This window comes from Carassius auratus, chromosome 43 (assembly GCF_003368295.1).
Source record: "Carassius auratus strain Wakin chromosome 43, ASM336829v1, whole genome shotgun sequence".
Lineage (NCBI taxonomy): Eukaryota > Metazoa > Chordata > Actinopteri > Cypriniformes > Cyprinidae > Carassius > Carassius auratus.
The window spans coordinates 20743719-20764500 of NC_039285.1; the positions used below are offsets into that span (position 1 = coordinate 20743719).

At 40.9% G+C, this 20782-nt stretch overlaps 1 protein-coding gene across 3 annotated transcripts; it reads left to right on the plus strand.

The window, feature by feature from the left end:
• Window positions 1–2035: 2035 nt before the first annotated feature.
• Window positions 2036–9141, plus strand: LOC113061875 (uncharacterized). 3 transcript variants are annotated; one of them, XM_026231357.1, is made up of 5 exons: window positions 2036–7382; window positions 7564–7636; window positions 7738–7829; window positions 7920–8012; window positions 8273–9141. In XM_026231357.1, exon 1 carries the CDS (start codon window positions 2239–2241, stop codon window positions 7012–7014), a length of 4776 nt encoding a protein of 1591 aa, XP_026087142.1. In that variant the 5' UTR covers window positions 2036–2238; the 3' UTR covers window positions 7015–7382; window positions 7564–7636; window positions 7738–7829; window positions 7920–8012; window positions 8273–9141. The 3 variants fall into 3 exon arrangements, with proteins under 3 accessions (XP_026087142.1, XP_026087144.1, XP_026087143.1); XM_026231359.1 differs by having other exon boundaries at window positions 7931–8012; XM_026231358.1 differs by having other exon boundaries at window positions 2036–7331.
• Window positions 9142–20782: the final 11641 nt, after the last annotated feature.

Sequence of the window (20782 nt, forward strand, 5' to 3'; positions counted from 1 at the left end):
AGGTATGATGTTTTTCTCACGAAACATCAGTGCACATGTGTAGCTCTGACATTCCTTGCGTACCACAGTGAGGGAACTTCATTCGAACAGCCTGATCTTGACAGGGTGCTAGAGGAAGGGGATGCTTTGTATGTGGGCATTAAAATGCAGCTTATTGCTGAAGGAAGATTCCGACAGGATCTTCTAAGCATGGCTGAAGTACCTGTGAGCATCTCAACTTCTAACCACAACTACAGCGTCCAAAAGTCAGAAGTTGTGATGGGGTATCTGAGAGACAGAGGAACTCAGGAAATGGACGCGTGGTGGATTCCTCTTGATGAAAGACTTCAGTGTCTCTCAACAGATGTCAGCCATGCACTGCTTATTGTTTCTCCAGAGTGCTTTGCTGTGTTCAGAGACAGATCTGGAAGATATGGATTTTTGATTCCCATTCCAGAACTGCTGAAGGTTTGCCACATTCCTACTGGTGACGGAACAGCAGTTATGCTAACTTTCACCAACCTTCATGACATGATCAACAGATTATTTGAGCTTTTTTTGGAATCGTGGTCCTCAAGCTTGCTATGAATTCATGGCTGTTTCATTTGAAATGGAGCAACAGTCTGAGGAACCATGCTCATCATCAGCATGTGTTTCTACATCACAAGTAACTTCATCTGTGCCAGAAACACAAACAACTGCTGACGTCAGAATTCCTGAAAATGTTGTTCTGACAGATGACAAAAACCAAAGTGTCATAAAGGTTTAAAAACAAACAAGCAGCGTAGAAGAAAAGAACTGCGTAAAATTGCGTATAAAAAGAAAGAAGCAAGACTTGGGAAGACCGCTCCACATTTTGAAGACCGGGGACAAAAAAAGATACGAGAGAGTAAAATATGCCACCAATTTGCATTTTCAGAAGAAGAAAATGGAGAGTGCCAAAAGAAGTACGACCAAGATCCTTTTGCCAGATTCAAAAAGCTAGAGTATATGGCCAAGAGGTACAAAACTGATGTTCTCTTCCAGAAAAAAAAGAGGGACTACATGGTGAGGAGGTACAAGACCGATTATCTTTTCCAAAGGAAGATGAAGGACTACATGGACAGGAAGTACCACACTGATGCTCTTTTCCAGAAGAAGAAGAGGGACTACATGGTCAGGAGGTACCGCACTGATGATCTTTTCCAGAAAAAGATGAAGGACTACATGTTCAGGAGGTACAAGACCGATTATCTTCTCCAGAAGAAGAAGAAGGACGACATGGTCAGGAGGTACCGCACTGATGATCTTTTCCAGAAGAAGATGAAGGACTACATGTTCAGGAGGTACAAGACCGATTATCTTCTCCAGAAGAAGAAGAAGGACTACATGGTCAGGAGGTACCACACTGATGATTGTTTTCAGAGAAAATGAAGGACTACATGGTCAGGAGGTACCACACTGATGATTGTTTTCAGAAGAAAATGAAGGACTACATGGCCAGAAGATATGCAAGTGATTCAGAGTTTAGGTCACATCACATCCTACGTTGTACTCTCCAGAAGAAACAGAAGTGTCTTACAAATCCTGGATTCCACATTCTTCACAAGTTGAGGTGTGCATTAAGGATCAAGAGAAAATACAGGCCATACATTAGTTTCAGCCAGGATACGCCCAATTCTGATGCGAGAAACCAGCCTGTGTCCAACAGCTTGATGCAAAAGGCCATATCTGCATTTCGGCAACAAATTCTGCATGGTCCAACTTACATCTGCACAGTCTGTCACAGGGCGCTTTTTCCAAATCAAGTAAAGATGTGTAATAGAACACGATACATCAAAAATGTTCATATTACAGCCTTTTGCTTAACCGGGAAATATGTTCATGCTTGTGACAGTGCCTGCTCAGTTCCTTGTGCAGTTCCAGATGAGCGAAGACAGGAGTGGATCTGCCACACCTGTGACAGCCATCTGAAGAGAGGATCCATGCCTTCTATTGCAGCGGCAAACAGACTTGAATTGCCACCCCATCCCTGCAGAACTGCTTGAGCTGAATGTTCTTGAACGACAGCTTATCGCCAAAATTGTTCCTTTTGCAAAAATAGTTGCATTGCCAAAAGGACAGCAACGATCAGTTTATGGTGCTGTTGTGTGTGTGCCCTCTGAGGTGGAGAAAACAGTTAACTGTCTCCCAAGGCCTAACAGTGAGTCCCAGCTCCTACAGGTGAAGCTGAAAAGACACATCAAGTTCAGAGGATACCAACACTTCCATACTGTGAATATGCACAATGTGCTAGCAGCATTAACAAAACTGAAAGCGATGCATTCAGAATATAGGGACATCTTTATAAGTGATGCTGCCACATTTGAATTTCTCCCTGATGAGCTGCATGACACAGAGGAGAAACAGGAAGTCGTTGTCTCTGAACAGGATGAGCAGCATGTCAGCACAGAAGAAAAGGATGAGCTCAGGCCTGGCCTCACTCTGGACACATGCATGCAGCCACTCGACATTGGACAGGACTTACTGTCGTACGGTGAGGGAATCTTCAGCATTGCGCCTGCTCAAGGGAAAAAGCCAGTCGGATTTTTCAAGGTTCCCAAATTGGAAGCCATGGCCTTCCCCGTACAGTTTCCCACTGGACAGAACACAATTGATGAGGCACGACAAGTTGCATTATCACCAAGCATGTATTTCAATGCTAGACTGTTCTGCGTGGATACTCGTTTTGCCAAAGACCAGAGTTATCTCTTCTTTGCGCAGTTTGTCACTGAAACGCACATGGCTAGAAACAGCATGTCTATCCAGTTGCGAAAGGGCAAACCCGTTACAAAAGATGGACGTAGAATCTCCAACAAGCTTCTTCAGGATGATCTTGAGGTCGAAAGATTGGTCCACAGCCGTGACGCAACAAGGTTTATGCAACCCCTGAGAGGCACTCCATCTTATTGGGAGAAAACGTTGAGAGATCTACAGGCCATGATCAGGCAGTTAGGGAATCCTACTTTTTTTTGCACATTCAGTGCAGCCGAAATGCGATGGCCAGAAGTGATAACGGCAATCAAGGCTCAGCAAGGTGAAGAGGTCGACTTTTCAGAGCTTGACTGGACAACGAAATGTGAAATCCTCCGAAGTAACCCCGTCACCGTCATGCGGATGTTTGAAAAACGAGTGGATGCATTAATGAATCATCTGCTTTTGTCACCTGCTCAACCCATCGGCGAAGTCGAGGATTACTTTTATCGTGTGGAGTTTCAAGCTAGAGGAAGCCCACACATTCATCTGCTGGCCTGGGTAAAGGGGGCACCCGAATTCGAAAATCAGTCCGACCAAGTAGTGTGTGACTTTATTGACCGTTACATAACCTGCCAGTTGCCGGACCCTACCACCGATCCCGAGCTTCATCAAATTGTCACCGAAGTTCAGCTTCACAGCAGGAAGCACTCCAAATCTTGCAAGAAAGGAAATGTGTTGTGTAGATATGGGTTCCCTAAACTTCCCATGTCAAGCACCACCATCACCCGTCCACGACCACAACGTCCCGAGGAAGATGAAAACGAAGAGCAACACCACCAAGAGAGAAAGAAGAGGAGACAGGACGCTCCACAACGTCCTCAGGAAGATGAAAACGAAGACCAACACCAACAAGAGAGAAAGAAGAGAAGACAGGACGCTGCTCGAAAAGCAATGAAAGAAGCCAGGAATAAACTCAAGCCAGTGTGGGACTTGTTAAACGATCCCCAGGCCTCCTTTGACAACCTGTCAGACTTGCTGACCAAATGTAATCTGTCCATGGATGATTACTGTAAATACGCTGAGGCACTGTCCACTTCAAATGTGATTTTGCTGAAGCGTGATCCAAAGGAGGCTTGGGTGAATGGCTACAACCCAGATTTGCTGAGGGCATGGAACGCTAACATGGACATACAGTTCGTTCTTGACTCTTTCAGCTGCATCATGTATATGTTGTCCTACATTTCCAAGCCAGAACACGAAATGAATGATTACCTGAAGACCGTGATCAAGGGTGTTCGGGAAACCAACGTAAACGAAGAGGACGAAATGAAGCAGATAATGCAGGCCTACTCCAAACACAGGCAAGTGAGTGCTCAGGAGTCTGTGGCACGGACATGCAGCTTACCATTGAAGAAGTGTTCACGAAATGTTGTGTTTATACCGACGGATGATGATGCCCTGAGGATGAGTTTGCCCCGTAGTGTCCTACACAGCAAAGATCCTGATTCAGAGGATGTCTGGATGTCAGGTATTATAGAGAAATACAGAGCAAGGCCTCGAACACTGGAGTTTGAAAAGATGTGCCTTGCAGACTTTGTGTCTAATTACCGTGTTGTGTATGGTCGGCAAACTAAAGGAAAGAATGTCCTCCCACTCCTCAACGATATGGGATTTATTCAGAAGAGAACTGTTGGTAAGGCTGCAATTGTCAGGTATGCTCGCTTTTCGGAGGAGAAGCAACCGGAGAAGTTTTGCGGAACAATGGTAAAACTTTACGTGCCACATCGTGTCAACGAACAGCTGAAACCTCAAGGGTTTCCAACGTATCAGGAGTTTTACAAAAGGGGACTTGTAGAACTCCCGTCACACCCCAATTTCCGATTCCCTGTCCGTGGCTTAGTTAAAGCACAACAGAAGAAGTTTGAAAAGCACGGCAAAAAAGTGGACGAAGCATATGAACAGCTGCAGCGGGAAGGACCATCTGAGAATGCTTGGTGTGCTTTCGCCCCTGAAATCGACGTTGATCGGATGGAGTGTATTGCAGAACAACAAGACGTCCACCCAGAAGAAAATGAACAGGATGATGTTCCAGAATACCAGATTCGTCGTGAAGATGGAGACGGCGTCGTACCACAGATTGAGGCACCACAGATGACCAATGAATATCTGAGGAAGATGTTTAGGAGTCTAAATGAGACGCAGGCAGCAATTTTTTACACTGTCCGCCAGTGGTGTCAGAAGCGTGTGTGGGGTCACAATCCAGAGCAGTTTTTTTACTTTTTGTCAGGCGGTGCAGGTTGTGGGAAATCGCACGTCATCAAGTGCATACACGCGGAAGCAACTAAGATTCTGCGACAACTCCCTCGACTCCGGGAAGAAGGGGATCTCTCCGTGCCCACGGTGTTGTTGTCTGCGTTTACTGGAACTGCAGCATTCAACATCTCTGGAAAAACACTGCATTCCCTTTTAAAACTGCCAAGGAGTCTGAAGCCACCTTATCAAGGACTTGGGAACGCCCTTGATGAAGTGAGAGCAGGATTACGCGACGTGGAGATTATTATCATCGACGAAATATCGATGGTTTCAAAGGATCTGTTCACATACGTAAACTGGAGATTTCAGCAGATCAAAGGCAGCAAGAAACCTTTTGGAGGAATATCTTGCCTCGTCGTAGGGGATTATTATCAACTGCCACCGCTTGGTAAAGCCAAACCGCTCTGTGTGTATGAAGAGGATATGCTGGACTTCTGGAAGGACCATTTTCAAATCATCACACTCACAGAGATCATGCGGCAGAAGGAAGACCTCGCTTTCGCTCAACTGTTGAACCGACTACGAGTGAGGCAGAAGACCGAAGCTCTCAGGGAAGATGATCGAGCTTTGTTATTCCAGGCTGTGAAGAAGCCAGAAGACTGTCCACGTGATGCTCTACACATATTCGCCACTAACAAAGAGGTTGACAAGTACAATACCGAGATTGTACAGGCCCTCTTCGCTGACATCATAACAATTGATGCCGAAGACTACAGGAAAGACCCAAGAACAGGAAGGATGAAGCGATTAAACAAACCTGTCACTGGAAAAAAGGACGACTTGCTGGACACAATGCAAGTTGCAGTGGGAGTTCGTGTGATGGTAACCAGGAACCTGGATGTAGAAGATGGAATTGTCAATGGATGTTTTGGCACGATTGCAAACATCGTCACCAAAGCAAAAGATGGAATTGACACCGTACAAATGTTAGGACTTCAACTTGACAATCCGAACGCCGGTCAGAAACACCGTAAAAAGGTACGAGGTGAAGAAGACGTCTTGGTTTACATTGAGAGATCTGAAGAAAGTCTGAGGAAAGGAGCCGTTCGTCGACAGTTTCCCATTAAGCTAGCTTACGCCTGCACAGCCCACAAAGTACAAGGCATGACAATGCACTCTGCAGTAGTGTCATTGAAGAAGATTTTTGAGCCGGGAATGGCCTACGTTGCCCTCAGCAGAACGACATCTCTACAAGGATTACACATTACGGATTTCGACGACAAGAAGATATATGCTGATCCTGAAATCACAACCTCTTTGCAAAGCATGAGAAGAGCAAGAGTTGAAGAAATCATGCCACTTTTGCAGCATGTGAGGGAAAATAGGCAGGAACAGACACTCACCATCATCCATCACAACACGGAAGGACTGGCATCTCACATGGAGGATATCAGATGCCATCATGAGCTACAACTCGCCGATGTTCTGTGTTTAACAGAAACACACCTGACTGGATCGTCTACTTCAGATCTCCAATTGGAAGGATACAACTTGTTCACACGCAACAGGCATGTCTCCTACTCCACACATCAAGAACTTGGAAGGAAAAATGGAGGTGGAGTCGCAATATATTGCAAGGAGCACATTCCAACTCAGCCCAGGCAATATATACAAAATGTGACTGATCTGGAGTTTGCTGTGATCAAGTTGGATTCCCCAATAAAAGCAGCAGTCGTAGCTGTGTATAGGCCACCACAGTACAGTGTTGGAGATTTCTTGACCAACCTGAACAGTATGCTGGATTACCTGGACCTCACACACAACGATCTCGTCATCATCTGTGGAGATTTCAACGAGGACCTCCTACACCCTGGAAAAAAACCTATTCTGGAGTTGTTTCAATCTCGAGGATACACGCAACTGATTACATCAGCGACGACGGAAAAGCACACACTACTTGACCACATCTACATTTCAAATCCGGACTTCTGTCATCAATCGGGCGTGTTAGAGACCTACCACAGTTACCACAATCCTGTGTACTGTGTATTGCGTTTTTTTCCATAGGTGAATTGCCCGCTATACCAGGTCACTGGGGCCACTGAATCAGCATTAACGACAACAGTGGGGCAACACCAGCCTTAGTTCCCCAGTGGCTTCTGTATGAGTGGTGTCTTGGCCTTAAGCCATACTGAACTGAGGTTCCATTTAACCTCCTTTATCGACGGCAGTGACGTTGCGGTTATATTGTGTTGTTCGTGGTAATATGAAGGTGTTGTGTCCCTGAGTTACCTAGACTACAGCAGCAGGAAGGACGAAGGAGTAGTGTGGCAGCTCCAGACAGGACAGGAAGTGAAGGCAGCAGAATACAGGACGCAGTCAGGGTTAGTGTAATAACTCCAGGGAAGACACAGACAGTGAGAGCAACAGCAGCAGTAAGTCATTAAAAGACAGTAAGGTTAAGTGAGAAGTATTAAGACACTGTTGTGATGTATTTGATTTTTACCCTAACGTAACATTTGTTTCAAATGTTGTGTTCAATCTGTACGATGTGTACTGGATATATTATTTGCAGTCCTCTGCTATTCTAATATTGATATGTGCTCTTCTGTAAAGTTGCAGGAAGATTTTGGAGACCATAGCAGTCCTGTGCAACACTGGATATGAGTGTGCAATATACCATCTAAAGGTAAGTGTTAAAAGATGTCACTTCAGTCACTGTGCTACTGCATGTGATAACCACATTTTAAAGGAATATTGTAATCTAATTTTGATTTTGATGTTTTTCAGGAACCGGCGAGTCAGAATGTCTGAGAAGATCAAGTGTGCTTCACCACTGATGATGATGAGCTGGATACCAGCTTATGGGCTAATTTCTTTCAGTAAGTTTTAGTTTACTTAATTATGTTTATTATTATTTTTTAGTTTATTAGTAAGTGTGTGTGCAGTGATCCTGTTATTCATTTATTAAGTTCATTGCCAGAGGACGGGACCAGATGTGTTTGGAGTTGAAGACAATGCTGAAGACCAAAGAAGCAACGGAAGAAGAACATTTAAGCACTGAGGTAAAGTTTGTCAATAATACTGGAAAGGTCTAGTGTTTCAGTGCACTTTATCATACAGTGTGTTTGTTCAGAGGCATGTGCTTTGATGTGAATGCTTAGATTTTAAAGTGTATGATGGTCCTCAGAAGTGAGAGAGCAGAAATGTCTCTTGCAAGACATACATCTGACCTGAAAGTTTATGCTCTGTAAGTCTTGCAGAATGAAATTTTTTTATTCAATTCACTAACATGATCATATCTGTTTTACCTCCTCTACCTCAGGGTGTCCAGCCTGTTTGCCATGACAGATCCAGCGGCTAGATGGCGGAAGATGCTTCAATACCCAATTGCACTGAATCATTAGATGATCAATTAATTAATATTAATATATATTTTTAAATTATCTTATTATATTAAATAATTGGTCTCAGTTTACTATTTCATATATTAGTTTGAATAATAATGTTTTTATAATGTGTACGCCATGCCTGAGGAGGATGGGTTCCCCCTGATGAGTCTGGTTCCTCTCAAGGTTTTTTATCTCCTTAAGAGTTTTTTCCTTGCCACCGTCGCCACTGGCTTGCTCACTGGGGGTGTTGTGTCAAATCCTGTGTCCCTCTCGCGTCCCTGCCGACCAGGGTTTTCAAAACAACAGTTTGCGACTCGATGAATTTTTTATTAATTAAATCATAGAAATTTAAATGACTAAAAATGAAATCATGTTATGGCTTAGTCACTTACGGTAAAGCAGTAAGCCCTGCTTTCAGAACTGCTAAGGGGTGTTGCTGTTTTCTGAAATCACAGGGCTTATGTATGGCCTTATGCCCTTTATAAACACTTGTGCAGTAATAGACGCAATCATGGACAGTAATGTGAGTATTTTACAATGGCTTTAAATGCAACATGCACAAGGTTCACTTTATTAATACAATAATTCAAACACTTTCACCACTATTCTGCCAAAATAGAAACTTGATTTTAAATTTTTTATTATTGCAACAGTAAGATATTTTTTTTATTTTCATAATTCGATAATTTTAATATGAAGTTAAAATAATATTTATATGTGAGCTAGTGCAACATTATAGGGTGGGATTTGGCACAACAGGTGTTTTCTAATACTTTTAATAAACATTTTGGTTGAATTGGCACATCAAGTGTTTTTGTCTTTATTGTATCTTCTTCAATGGCACATTTAATGTGTTCTTCTGAACTTCACAGAAGGTCCAGGGGGTTTTCCAGAAAGCAAGGTTAACTTACAGTCACATATACTCTCAGTAGATTGACCCAAAACTTGCTTACTCTAGGTACGCTGTTTCCAGAAACTATTTTATACTTTTTTTTTTTTTTTTTTTTTTTTTTTTATCAAGGCCACAATATGTCTCTGCATATTTTCACTGTTAACATTTTTTTATTTTTCACTTAAATATTTCATGTCAGGACTAAGGATTGCAAAAATGTTTAATAACCTTATGGTGTCCAGAAATTTTTATTTGACAAAGAATATTTAATAGTAGTGAATTAAAAGCTACAGGATCTAGCTGTGGCTGGTCTCGGGGATAGATTCTTAAACATTTTAGGTGAATTGGCTAATCCTGCATGTTTGCTTTATTGAATGGTATATTCACAGATGGTACAATAAGATGGTTAAACTTTTAAATAAGGTTTGTATTCTTCTATGCATGAAGACTTTGTGTGTAAATATTTGTTATTTTTTATCATAATCCAATAAGCAAACTTTGTTTTACCTCCAAACCTGCTAAGATCACACTCTTACTTGATCTGGATGAGTATCATTAGAAAGACTTAAAATGTCAGCCTAAATATTTGAATACTGTTGATAAAACTTGGTTGCCATGACAGTAAATTAACAGCACTTACACAAGTTTTTAATGTTTTATTTTTATTAATTTCTCTGGTCTGGCAAATGAATCCCATCCCACCTGTTTATTGTAAATAAACAGTCCACCACTGTGGTGTTGGTAAGTGTCTGGAGTACAGAAAGGTCCTCCGTCATGAAGCTCAGAAGATCCACTGCAGGTTTGACCCCCAGGTGACCAACTCTCAGCCCACTTCACAAAGCTGTGGCTGGCAATCAATACTACTTTATCTAAAAAATGTGTTAAAACTTTATGGTAAATGAAAATCGGTAATGAAGCAGATATATATGACCGTATGTTACGGTGTGGCAAAGCTTTACAATTCACTGAAAATATAAGCAGTTTAGGTAAAAGTTGGTCTTTTTGATTCAGGCAAATAGTATTTAAATTTAGTACTTTATAAAATATTGAGTTTTTGACATTTAAAAACCCTGAAAACAGCCACATTAAAGGTCCTTGAAAAATACTTGAATTTTTAAAAGGAATGTATGAAATTACTGTTCATTTTTGGTTTGGATAAAAACATTTTCACGCAAAATGAACAATGCAGCGCATGTTAAATAGCCATTTCACCTGACTTTCGGGAGCTCACGAGATCTCGCGATATTACTCCTACAGGTGAGAAGCAGTCTCGCGATATTGGAATGAAGTTGAGTTTGTGGTAAAACCTTTTATTGCATGTGCTGTTTGTTGGGTTTCATTTGGGAACGCACGCAAATTTTGACTCCCTTTGTATTGCACTGTTATAATTTACAAGCGAAGAGCGCGTCTCCATCTCTGCAGCTCGGTCCACAAACTTGCATATACTGTACTGTGTGGGGCTGCTCAATGTTTATCTGGGAAGGGTGGGGGTCTGTGTGTGTGTGTTTGTGGGTTACCTCACTAGATTCGTAACGTAAATCATCTTTGCAAACCATAGACGTTGCAAACACAGGAGAATACAACAACGTACCTCTATGCATCGCGATTTCAAAATAAAAGGCCCTCTGATTTTGCCCAGATCTAAATATTCAAACTAAATACATTTTTAAACGACGTTGAATCGAGCTGTAAAATGAATTATCACCAGGCCGTCGGCTCTCTCTGCGGGTATTTGTCATATTTATAATACATAATAATAAAATAATAAACGTAGCTCAATTGTTCAAGTGTATGGTATAGTTTTTATTCTTCAGGTCAATCATATATTCATCAAATACAATCAGTTTGAACATGGATAGCAATAAATTCGCTGAGGTATTCTTTTAAATATTAAAGTTGCCACAGTCATTGCATGATTTGCTTGTGCTGTACTTTATTTGTAACATCTTGTTTTATTATTTATTGTATTAAAATAAAATAAAATAAATGTTTTGTAAGTGATATTTCTGTCCTTGAAAACCACAAAAAATAGTAATAGCAACCGCATTGCAACACCCTAGAAACCACCCCAAATACCCTAGCAACCGCCATAGCAATCAACAAATGTGTCCTATGGCAACCGCATAGTAACACCTTAGCAACTATCAAGAGTACCTTAGCAACAGAGGGGCGAGTTTTGCCACTGCAAGCACCACTCACATTTTCTTCAGGAAATGTACCTTCTAGTTCTTATTATTATTATTTTTTAATTAAAACTTCCGGGGGGTTTTGGGGGCCTTAACATGCTCAAAAACTCTTGAAAATTGGCACACACATTGGAATCTGCGGCCATCAGGATGCCACAGAGACTGGGACCCGGGCGTGGCACAGGGGCTCTACAGCGCCTCCTGGAACACAGTCAGAAATCTTGAACCATAGCTCACACACACTTATATATATTTATATGAAACTCAGTACACTTATAGATCTCTTTGAGCTGAACAACTTTCGCGCTCTATGTCATAGGCTCCGCCCAACAGGAAGTCAGCTATCCAGGGCTGTTTATAAAAAGCATGCTCTGGAATTTGATATACTTGTCATAGGTTTTTTACTTGATTGCCACCAAACTCGGTGAACATGAACTCAAGACATTGGGGATGAAAAATTGCGAGGGGATTTTTGATATCTCTAACGGTTAGCCCGTGGCGAGGCATTGAAATTAGGGCAAAAAATGAGAAACAGGAAATGCCTAATAACATCCAAATACATTTCCCGAGTTTCATCAGACTTAATTGGTTTGTTCGTTGTATGATACAGATCGTATATATGTGACTATTAAAAGTCAACATTATAGCGCCACCAACTGGCAGCAGGAAGTGTGTCATTTTCCAAATGCTTTGAATTCAGCATCTTATTTTTACTCTATTTGCTTCAAACTTCATCAGAATAATGACAAAACACGGCTGATGAAAATCTGTTGTGGGGATATTGATATCTAATATAGTATTGCTATGGCAACGTGTCAAACTTGAATATTCTGTTTCTGGTGAGTTTGAGGCAGATAACAAGCTCATATTTACATGAAAGCTAGACAATGGCAAAAGCTTTTAAAAGGGCGTGAAGGAGGCACTCTATATAGCGCCACCTTTTGTCAAAAGTGGGGGGGTTAGTTTTAGCTACAGACACCAAACTTGGTACATAAATTGTTCTAATCAAGACGGACAACTTTCTAATTCACAGCCATAAGCTACGATCAACAGGAAGTCGGCTATTTTGATTTGAATGTGTATTTTTGAGATTTTACAGTTGTGAATTAATGCATACTCCTCACAGGGGAAGTACACTATACACACCAAACTTTGTCTACATGAAGAAAAAACATTGAGGAACTTAAATTGCAAACGGATTTTGGTTAGCTTGAACGGTTTTGTCGTGGTGATTTTTTGAAATGACAGTAAAAAGGGAAACATTAATTGTCTTGTATGTTTAAATTGCAGCTTCCAAACACTTCATAGCATTTTTTCATACAGAGATCAAATCATTCTGAGGAAATATGCATAGTTTCACGACTTTACAACACTGTATGGATAAAAGAAAATGTAAAAACTGTCAGACTTCTCAACTGACATGATCTCACTCTGGCCACTCTGTCTTTATGTGGAAAGGGAGGGGGAGAGGGAGTGTGATGGGGTTGGTGACTGTGAATTTTTGGTGACTGACAGTGTGTGTGGACTGTAGGGAAGGGCTGTCTGGCTGAAAGAGAGAGAGAGAGAGAGAGAGAGAGAGAGAGAGATACCTAATCATCCCTTTAATAATCAGAAAAAAAAATCTGTATTTTAAATTGTTATTGTTTTTGTCGTTGCTAATGGTGGTTTTTTTTCCTTTCATTACAGGTTAAGAAATCTCTTAGGCCTTATCCTTTTCTGACAGTTTTAGGGATTTAAAAACATCCGAAGAATCCTTATTTGTGCTGCAAATAATAATTTCAAACTCATTTGATACTGACCTATGACAACCTGTGACGTAACATGACATTTATTAATCTCATGGATGTAACAGTAAAACTCTTCAACTGACAGATAAAGCTGCAATGCAAGCAAAACTATTTCACAAATGCTTATAGTTAATTAAAATCATTACAAAACACTAATACATTATTTAAGGATTTGGTAACACTGTAAAATAATGTCTAATTTGTTAACATTAGTATATGCAATGGTAACACTTTATAATAACTGCACTCATTAGCTAAGCATTAGTAAATAGTTCATGATTATAAAGCCTTTTCCCTTAATAATAGTCATTATTAAGCAGTAATACATCTATAAATAAATTGTTCTTGGTTTAAAAGCACATATATTGCAAAGGAGATTAAAGTCTCAGTTGTCTTATAAAATAAATAAATAAACACAACCCAGTTTGATTCAGAATTCAGAAATATTTATTTCAAGATGCAATAAAAGGAAACTGCACACTTGAATAGCTTTTGAGCGATTCTTGAAGGATTAGCATCACCTCCTCTTGTACGATGGTTTGAGGAATATATCTTCCAGATAGTACCGCCGCTCCCTATATGCAGAGTATGCAGTCTTCGTAGGGCACCAACTCCCAGAGAGGGCACCATCCCAGTTGCTCAAAAAAAAAAAAAAAAAAAAAAAAAAAAACATGCGCCATTCTCCCATCCGCGCTCGCGACCGCTCACACCTCATGTTTGCGGCTGAATGTTCGTAATTGATGGATGGACATCTATGCCTGGGTATAGGACATCAGCAATCCGGCACAGAGAAAATAAAAATAAAGAAAGTAAAAAACAAAACAAAAACAGGCATAAAGTTGGCTTGACATTGGACATTCGAGAGTCTCAAATTTAGGGTCGGTCTCTAAAGTTACATGTGATATTGTTATACACTTTTCTAACGTCAGTAGCATTTGAAGAGAATAACTTACAGTAATTGTCCATCTAGGTGACAGCTATAATGCACAATTAATTTGAAAGTTTGATATTTATTACAACAAACTGTAAGTCATATGTAAATTATGCTACTTTTTCACATGGCCTCAAATGCAAATTTGAAGCTCAATAGCATTTGAGAAGAAAGACTTGCAGTCACAAAACAATTGTAATGTGTTCATATAGGTGTCAGCTACAATGCACACCTTATACATTTTTTATAAATATAAAAATAAAGTGTTACTAAAGTTATATATATTGTTCTGTGTATGTGATTTCAAAGTCTAGATTGGTCGGATTAACCCTTTAACTGCCGCATCCCATAAAACTTGATTGTCAGAGGGTTACTGTAAATGCTTATGCCCGCTGGGCACAGTTGTCCCGATGCCACCGGGTTGGCGTTGCACTGACGGCTTGAGCCCGCCATCGCTGCTTGCAGCTATATTTAGGGCTCAAGCCTGAAGGGGCGAAGAGCCCTATTGTTCCCCTAAGGATTATTATTCTTCTTCTTCTTCTTATTATTATTATTTTTTTTTTTTTTTAAACCTTCCGGGCATTTTTGGGGGCCTTAACATGCTCAAAAACTCTTGAAAATTGGCACACATTGGAATCTGCGGCCATCAGGACGCCACAGAGACTGGGACCCGGGCGTGGCACAGGGGCACTACAGCGCCCCCTGGAACACCGTCAGAAATCTTGAACCATAGCTCACACACGCTTGCATGTATTTATATGAAACTCAGTAAACTTATAGATCTCATTGAGCTGAACAACTTTCGCGCTCTATGTCATAGGCTCCGCCCAACAGGAAGTCAGCTATTCAGAGCTGTTTAAAAAAAGCATGCTCTGGAATTTAATATACTTGTCATAGGTTTTTTACTTGATTGCTACCAAACTCGGTCAACATGATCTCAAGACATTGGGGATGAAAAATTGCCAGGGGATTTTTGATATTTTGTCCCGATGCCACCGGGGTGGCGTTGCACTGATGGCTTGAGCCCGACATCGCTGCTTGCAGCTATATTTCTTCTTCTTCTTCTTCTTCTCCGTCACGAGTCGCATTTTTGAGGGCCTAAACATGCTCCAAAACTCACTAAACTTTGCACACGCATCAGGACTGGCGAAAATTTACATCTGATATAGGTTTCAGAAGTGGGTGTGGCAAAATGACTCGATAGCGCCACCTGTTAAATTTCAACGGAGTGCGCCTCGAGCTGTGTTTCATGTACATTCATGAAAATCGGTACACACATGTAACACACCATTACCTACAAAAAAGTCAATTGGTACAAAATCCAAAACCCAACAGGAAGTAAGTTATTTTGAATTTCCTGTATGATTTTTGTGCAGTTTTTGCCATTTCCATGCCTCGTACTTTGACGAACTCCTCCTACAGTTTTAATCTGATTATCTTAAAATTTGGTGAGGGTCATCATAAGACCTTTGTGATGTTAAATTGTGAAGGTTTTGAGTTTTCGTCAAGGGGTGTGTCCCTGGCGGCCTGACAAAGTTTGATGTGTCGCCGTGAAACAGGAAGTTGCTGTAACTCAGGCATGCAATGTCCAATCTTCCCCAAACTTCACACGTGTGAAAGGTGTTCTGTCCTGAACAAAGAACCATGACCAAATTCAGTTATAGTCATAGCGCCACCTGCTGGTAACAGGAAGTGACATGGTTAACACTATTACAGACTCCTAGGAACATATTAAATAGTGTCAACAAGTGTTAAATAGGCTGGCAACATACTAGATACATACTAATACATGCTAACAACATTAGCTAAGTGTTAAAGCATGCTAATAATGTAGTGAAAAAGAAAGTTGCTGTAACTCAGGCAAGCAATGTCAGATCTTACCCAAACTGCACACGTGTGATAGGTGTTCTGCTCTGAACAAACACCCATGACCAAATTCAGTAATAGTCATAGTGCCACCTGCTGGTAACAGGAAGTGACAAGGTTAACAATGTTATGGACTCCTAGGAACAAATTAAAAAGTCTCAAAAAGTGTTAAATAGGCTGGCAACATGCTGGAAACATAATGAATCAAGCTAGCAACACTTAGCTTAGTGTTGAAGCATTCTACTAAGGCAGTGAAAAAGGAATTTGCTGTAACTCAGCAAGCAATGTCCAATCTTCCCCAAACTTCACACGTGTGATAGGTGTTCTGTTCTGAACAAACACCAATGACCAAATTCAGTTATAGTCATAGCGCCACCTGCTGGTAACAGGAAGTGACATGGTTAACACTATTGCAGACTCCTAGGAACATATTTAAAAGTGTCAAAAAGTGTTAAATAGGCTGGCAACATACTAGATACATACTAATACAGGCTAGCAACATAAGCTAAGTGTTAAAGCATGCTAATAATGTAGTGAAAAAGGAAGTTGCTGTAACTCAGCAAGCAATGTCCAATCTTCCCCAAACTTCACACGTGTGATAAGTGTTCTGTTCTGAACAAACACCAATGACCAAATTCAGTTATAGTCATAGCGCCACCTGCTGGTAACAGGAAGTGACAAGGTTAACACTGTTATGAACTCCTAAGAATGAATTAAAAAGTGTCAAAAAGTGTTAAATAGGCTGGCAACATGCTAGAAGCATAATAAAACATGCTAGCAACACTTAGCTAAGTGTTAAAACATGCAACTATGACATTAAATAAGGAAGTTGTTGTAACTCAAGCTAGCAACGTCCGATCTGCCCCAAACTTCACACGTTTGACAAGAGTCCCGTACTGAACACATCAGCATGCCCATATTCAGTTATAGTCATAGCGCCACCTGCTGGTAACAGGAAGTGGCATGGTTAACACTGTCACAGACTCCTAGGAACATATTAAAAAGTGTAAACAAGTGTTAAATAGGCTGGCAACATAATAGATACATATTAATGCATGCTAGAAACACTTAGCTAAGTGCTAACGCATGCTGCTAATGTAGTGAATAAGGAAGTTGCTGTAACTCAGGCTAGCAACGTCCGATCTGCCCCAAACTTCACACATTTGACAAGGGTCCTGTCCTGAATACATCAACATGCCCAGATTCGGTTAAAGTCATAGCGCCACCTGCTGGCAACAGGAAGGGTCATGTTTAACAATTTTATGCACTATTTGCAACACAATAAAATTTGACATTGTGTGCTAATTATGCTAGAAATATTTTCAAACATTCTAACAACACTTACTATGTGCTAACGGATGCTATTAATACTATGAAACAGGAAGTTGTTGTAACTTATGCATACAATTCCCAATCTGACCCAAACTTCACATGTTTTATAAGAGTCCTGGACTGAACACAACTAAAAACTAAAGGCCAATAGTCAATTATAAGTATAGTGCCGCCTGCTGGCAACAGGAATGACTTATTTCATACTAACTTAAACATGAGATGTCTGATCTGCCTGAAACTTTGCATGTTTAGTAAGAGTCCTGGCCTAAAGACATTTACATGACGATATTCAGTTATAATCATAACGCCACCTGTTGGCAGCAGGAAATGTGGCAAAAATCTTTACTATTTTACAAGCATATGGCCCAACGTTCACGGTTCCTCCTTTGGGCACCGGGTGGTGGTGAGCCCGGGTGCGAGGGCCCGTTCATCGCTGCTTGCAGCTTTAATTAGGGCCCGAGCACCGAGGTGCGAGGACCCTCTTGTATCTGCTTTGTTTCTTCTTCTTCTTCTTCTTCTCCCGAATGAATCTCATTTTTGAGGGCTTTAACATGCTCAAAAAGTCATGAAACTTTGCACACGCGTCAAACCTGGTGAAAATTTTCGTCTGATATAGGAATCAGAAGATGGTGTGGCAAAATGGCTCGACAGCGCCACCTATACTAAGAACATCAACAGCCTTCCAGCTATGTTTCACGTACATGCACGAAAATTGGCACACATATGTAACACACCAATACCTACAAAAAAGACTCTTGGACCAAAATTCTAAACCCAACAGGAAGTCGGTTATTTTTAATATTATGAGCAAATTTTGTGTAATTTTGGTAATTTCCATGTGTTGTATTTTAATGAACTTCTCCTAGAGATTTCTTCAAATCAACACCAAATTTGGTATGCCTAATCTAAAGTCCTTTGCGATGTTAAATTGCGAAGATCTTGAGTTTTCGTTGAAGGGCGTGTCCGTGGTGGCCTGGCGAATTTCGATGATTCGCCATGAAAAATGAAGTTGCTATAACTCACACATACAATGTCCAATCTGCCCCAAACTTCACATGTTTGATGAAACTCTGAACCTGAACAGATTGACATGCCCATATTCAGTTATAGTCATAGCGCCACCTATTGGCAACAGGAAGTGTCATATTTTACGCTGTGACAAACTACTCCTAGAAGTTTTTTGACATCAATGTCTTTTTTGTGGTCAGTCTAATCTAAAGGCCTGTGCGATGTTCAGTTGTGAAGATCTTGAGTTTTCGTTAAAAGGCGTGTCCACGGCACCATGGCGAAGTTCGATGTCTCGCCATGTGAATAAAAGATGTTATAACTCAGGCATAAAATATCCGATCTTCCCCAAACTTCACATGTGTGATAAGAGTCCTGACCTGAAGAGATCTGCAGGCCAATATTCCACCTGGTGTGGCAGAATGGCTCGATAGCGCCACCTATACACTTTCAACGGAGTGCATATGCATATTCAATGGAGTGCGCCTCGAGCTATTTTTCACGTACATGTACAAAAATCGATACACACATGTAACACACCAATACCTACAAAAAAGTCCCATGTTGCGATATCCGAATCCCATCAGGAAGTCGGTTATTTAGAATTTTCTCTGCAAAATTGCCGTTGTTTTTGCCATTTTCAGGGGTTGTACTTTAACAAACTACTCATAGAGATATATTCAGATCAACACCAAACTTGGTCAGTTACATCTAAAGGCGTTTGCGATGTTAAATTACGAAGATTTTGAAGTTTCGTTAAAGGGTTTGTCCATGGTGGCCTGACAAAATTCGATGTTTTGCCATGAAAAAGGAAGTTGCTGTTACTCAGACTTACAATGTCCAATCTGCCCCAAACTTCACATGTTAGATAAGACTTCTGCCCTTAACAGATCTACATGCCTATATTCAGTTATAGTCATAGCGCCACCTGCTGGCAACAGGAAGTGTCATGTTTTACGCTGCGACAAACTACTCCTAGAAATGTTTTGACATTAATGTATTTTTTGTGGTCAGTCTAATCTAAAGGCCGGTGCAATGTTAAATTGTGGAGATCTTGAGTTTTTGTTAAAGTACGTGTCCATGGTGCCATGACAAAATTTGATGTCTCGCCACAGCAAGAGAAGTTGTTGTAACTCAGGCATAAAATGTTCGATCTTCCCCAAACTTCACATGTTCGATAAGAGTCCTGGCCTGAACACATCTGAAGGCCAATTTTCCATTATAATGATAGTGCCATCTGCTGCCAACAGGAAGATTGGTACATATATGGAGTAAACTTTGATATATTCCACTTATATTTATGACTTTAAATGCATATTTCTCACGTTCACCTTTTTACTAAAGCCACTCGCTGGCGGTGAGCCCGGGTGCGAGGGCCCTTTCATCGCTGCTTGCAGCTTTAATTAAACCGAAAGTGTGAGGACCCTATTGTATCTGCTCCGTTTATTATTATTATTACGGTACCAAATTAATCGCATTTTTGAAGGCCTAAAATACTCAAAAAGTCAGGAAAATTTGCACACACCTCCGAACTGGCAAAAATTTACGTCTGATATGGGTTTCAGAAGTGGGCGTGGAAAAATGGCTCGATAGCGCCACCTATACACGTTCAGTGGTGTGCGCCTCGAGCTACGTTTCACGCACATGTATGACAATCGGTACACACATGTAACACGCCAAGACCTACAAAAAAGACTCTTGGAGCAAAATTCTAAACCCAACAGGAAGTCAGATATTTTTTATTTTATGAGCAAATTTTTTTTGATTTTTGCCATTTCCATGTGTTGTATTTTAACGAACTCCTCCTAGAGATTAATTCAGAGCAGAACCAAATTTAGTAGGCCTAATCTACAGGCCTTTGCGATGTTAAATTGTGAAGATCTTGAGTTTTCTTCGAAGGGCGTGTCCGTGGCGGCCTGGCGAATTTCGATGATTCGCCATGAAAAATTAAGTTGCTATAACTCAGATATACAATTTCCAAATATGCCCCAAACTACATACAACACATGCCCCAAACTTCACAAGTTTGATGAGAGTCCGAACCTGAACAGATCTACATGCCCATATTCAGTTATAGTCATGGCGCCACCTATTGGCAACAGGAAGTGACATATTTTACACTGCGGCGAACTACTCATAGAAATTTTATGACATCAGTGTCTTTTTTGTGGTCAGTCTAATCTAAAGACCTGTGTGATGTTTAGTTGTGAAGATCTTGAGTTTTCGTTAAAAGGCTTATCCATGGCACCGTGACGAAGTTCGATGTCTCGCCATGGGAATAAAAGATGTTATAACCCAGGAATAAAATGTCCGATCTTGCCCAAACTTCACATGTGTGATAAGGGTCCTGGCCTGAACAGATCTGAAGGCCAATATTCCATCGGGTGTGGCAAAATGGCTCGATAAAGCCACCTATACACTTTCAACTGAGTGCGTATACACTT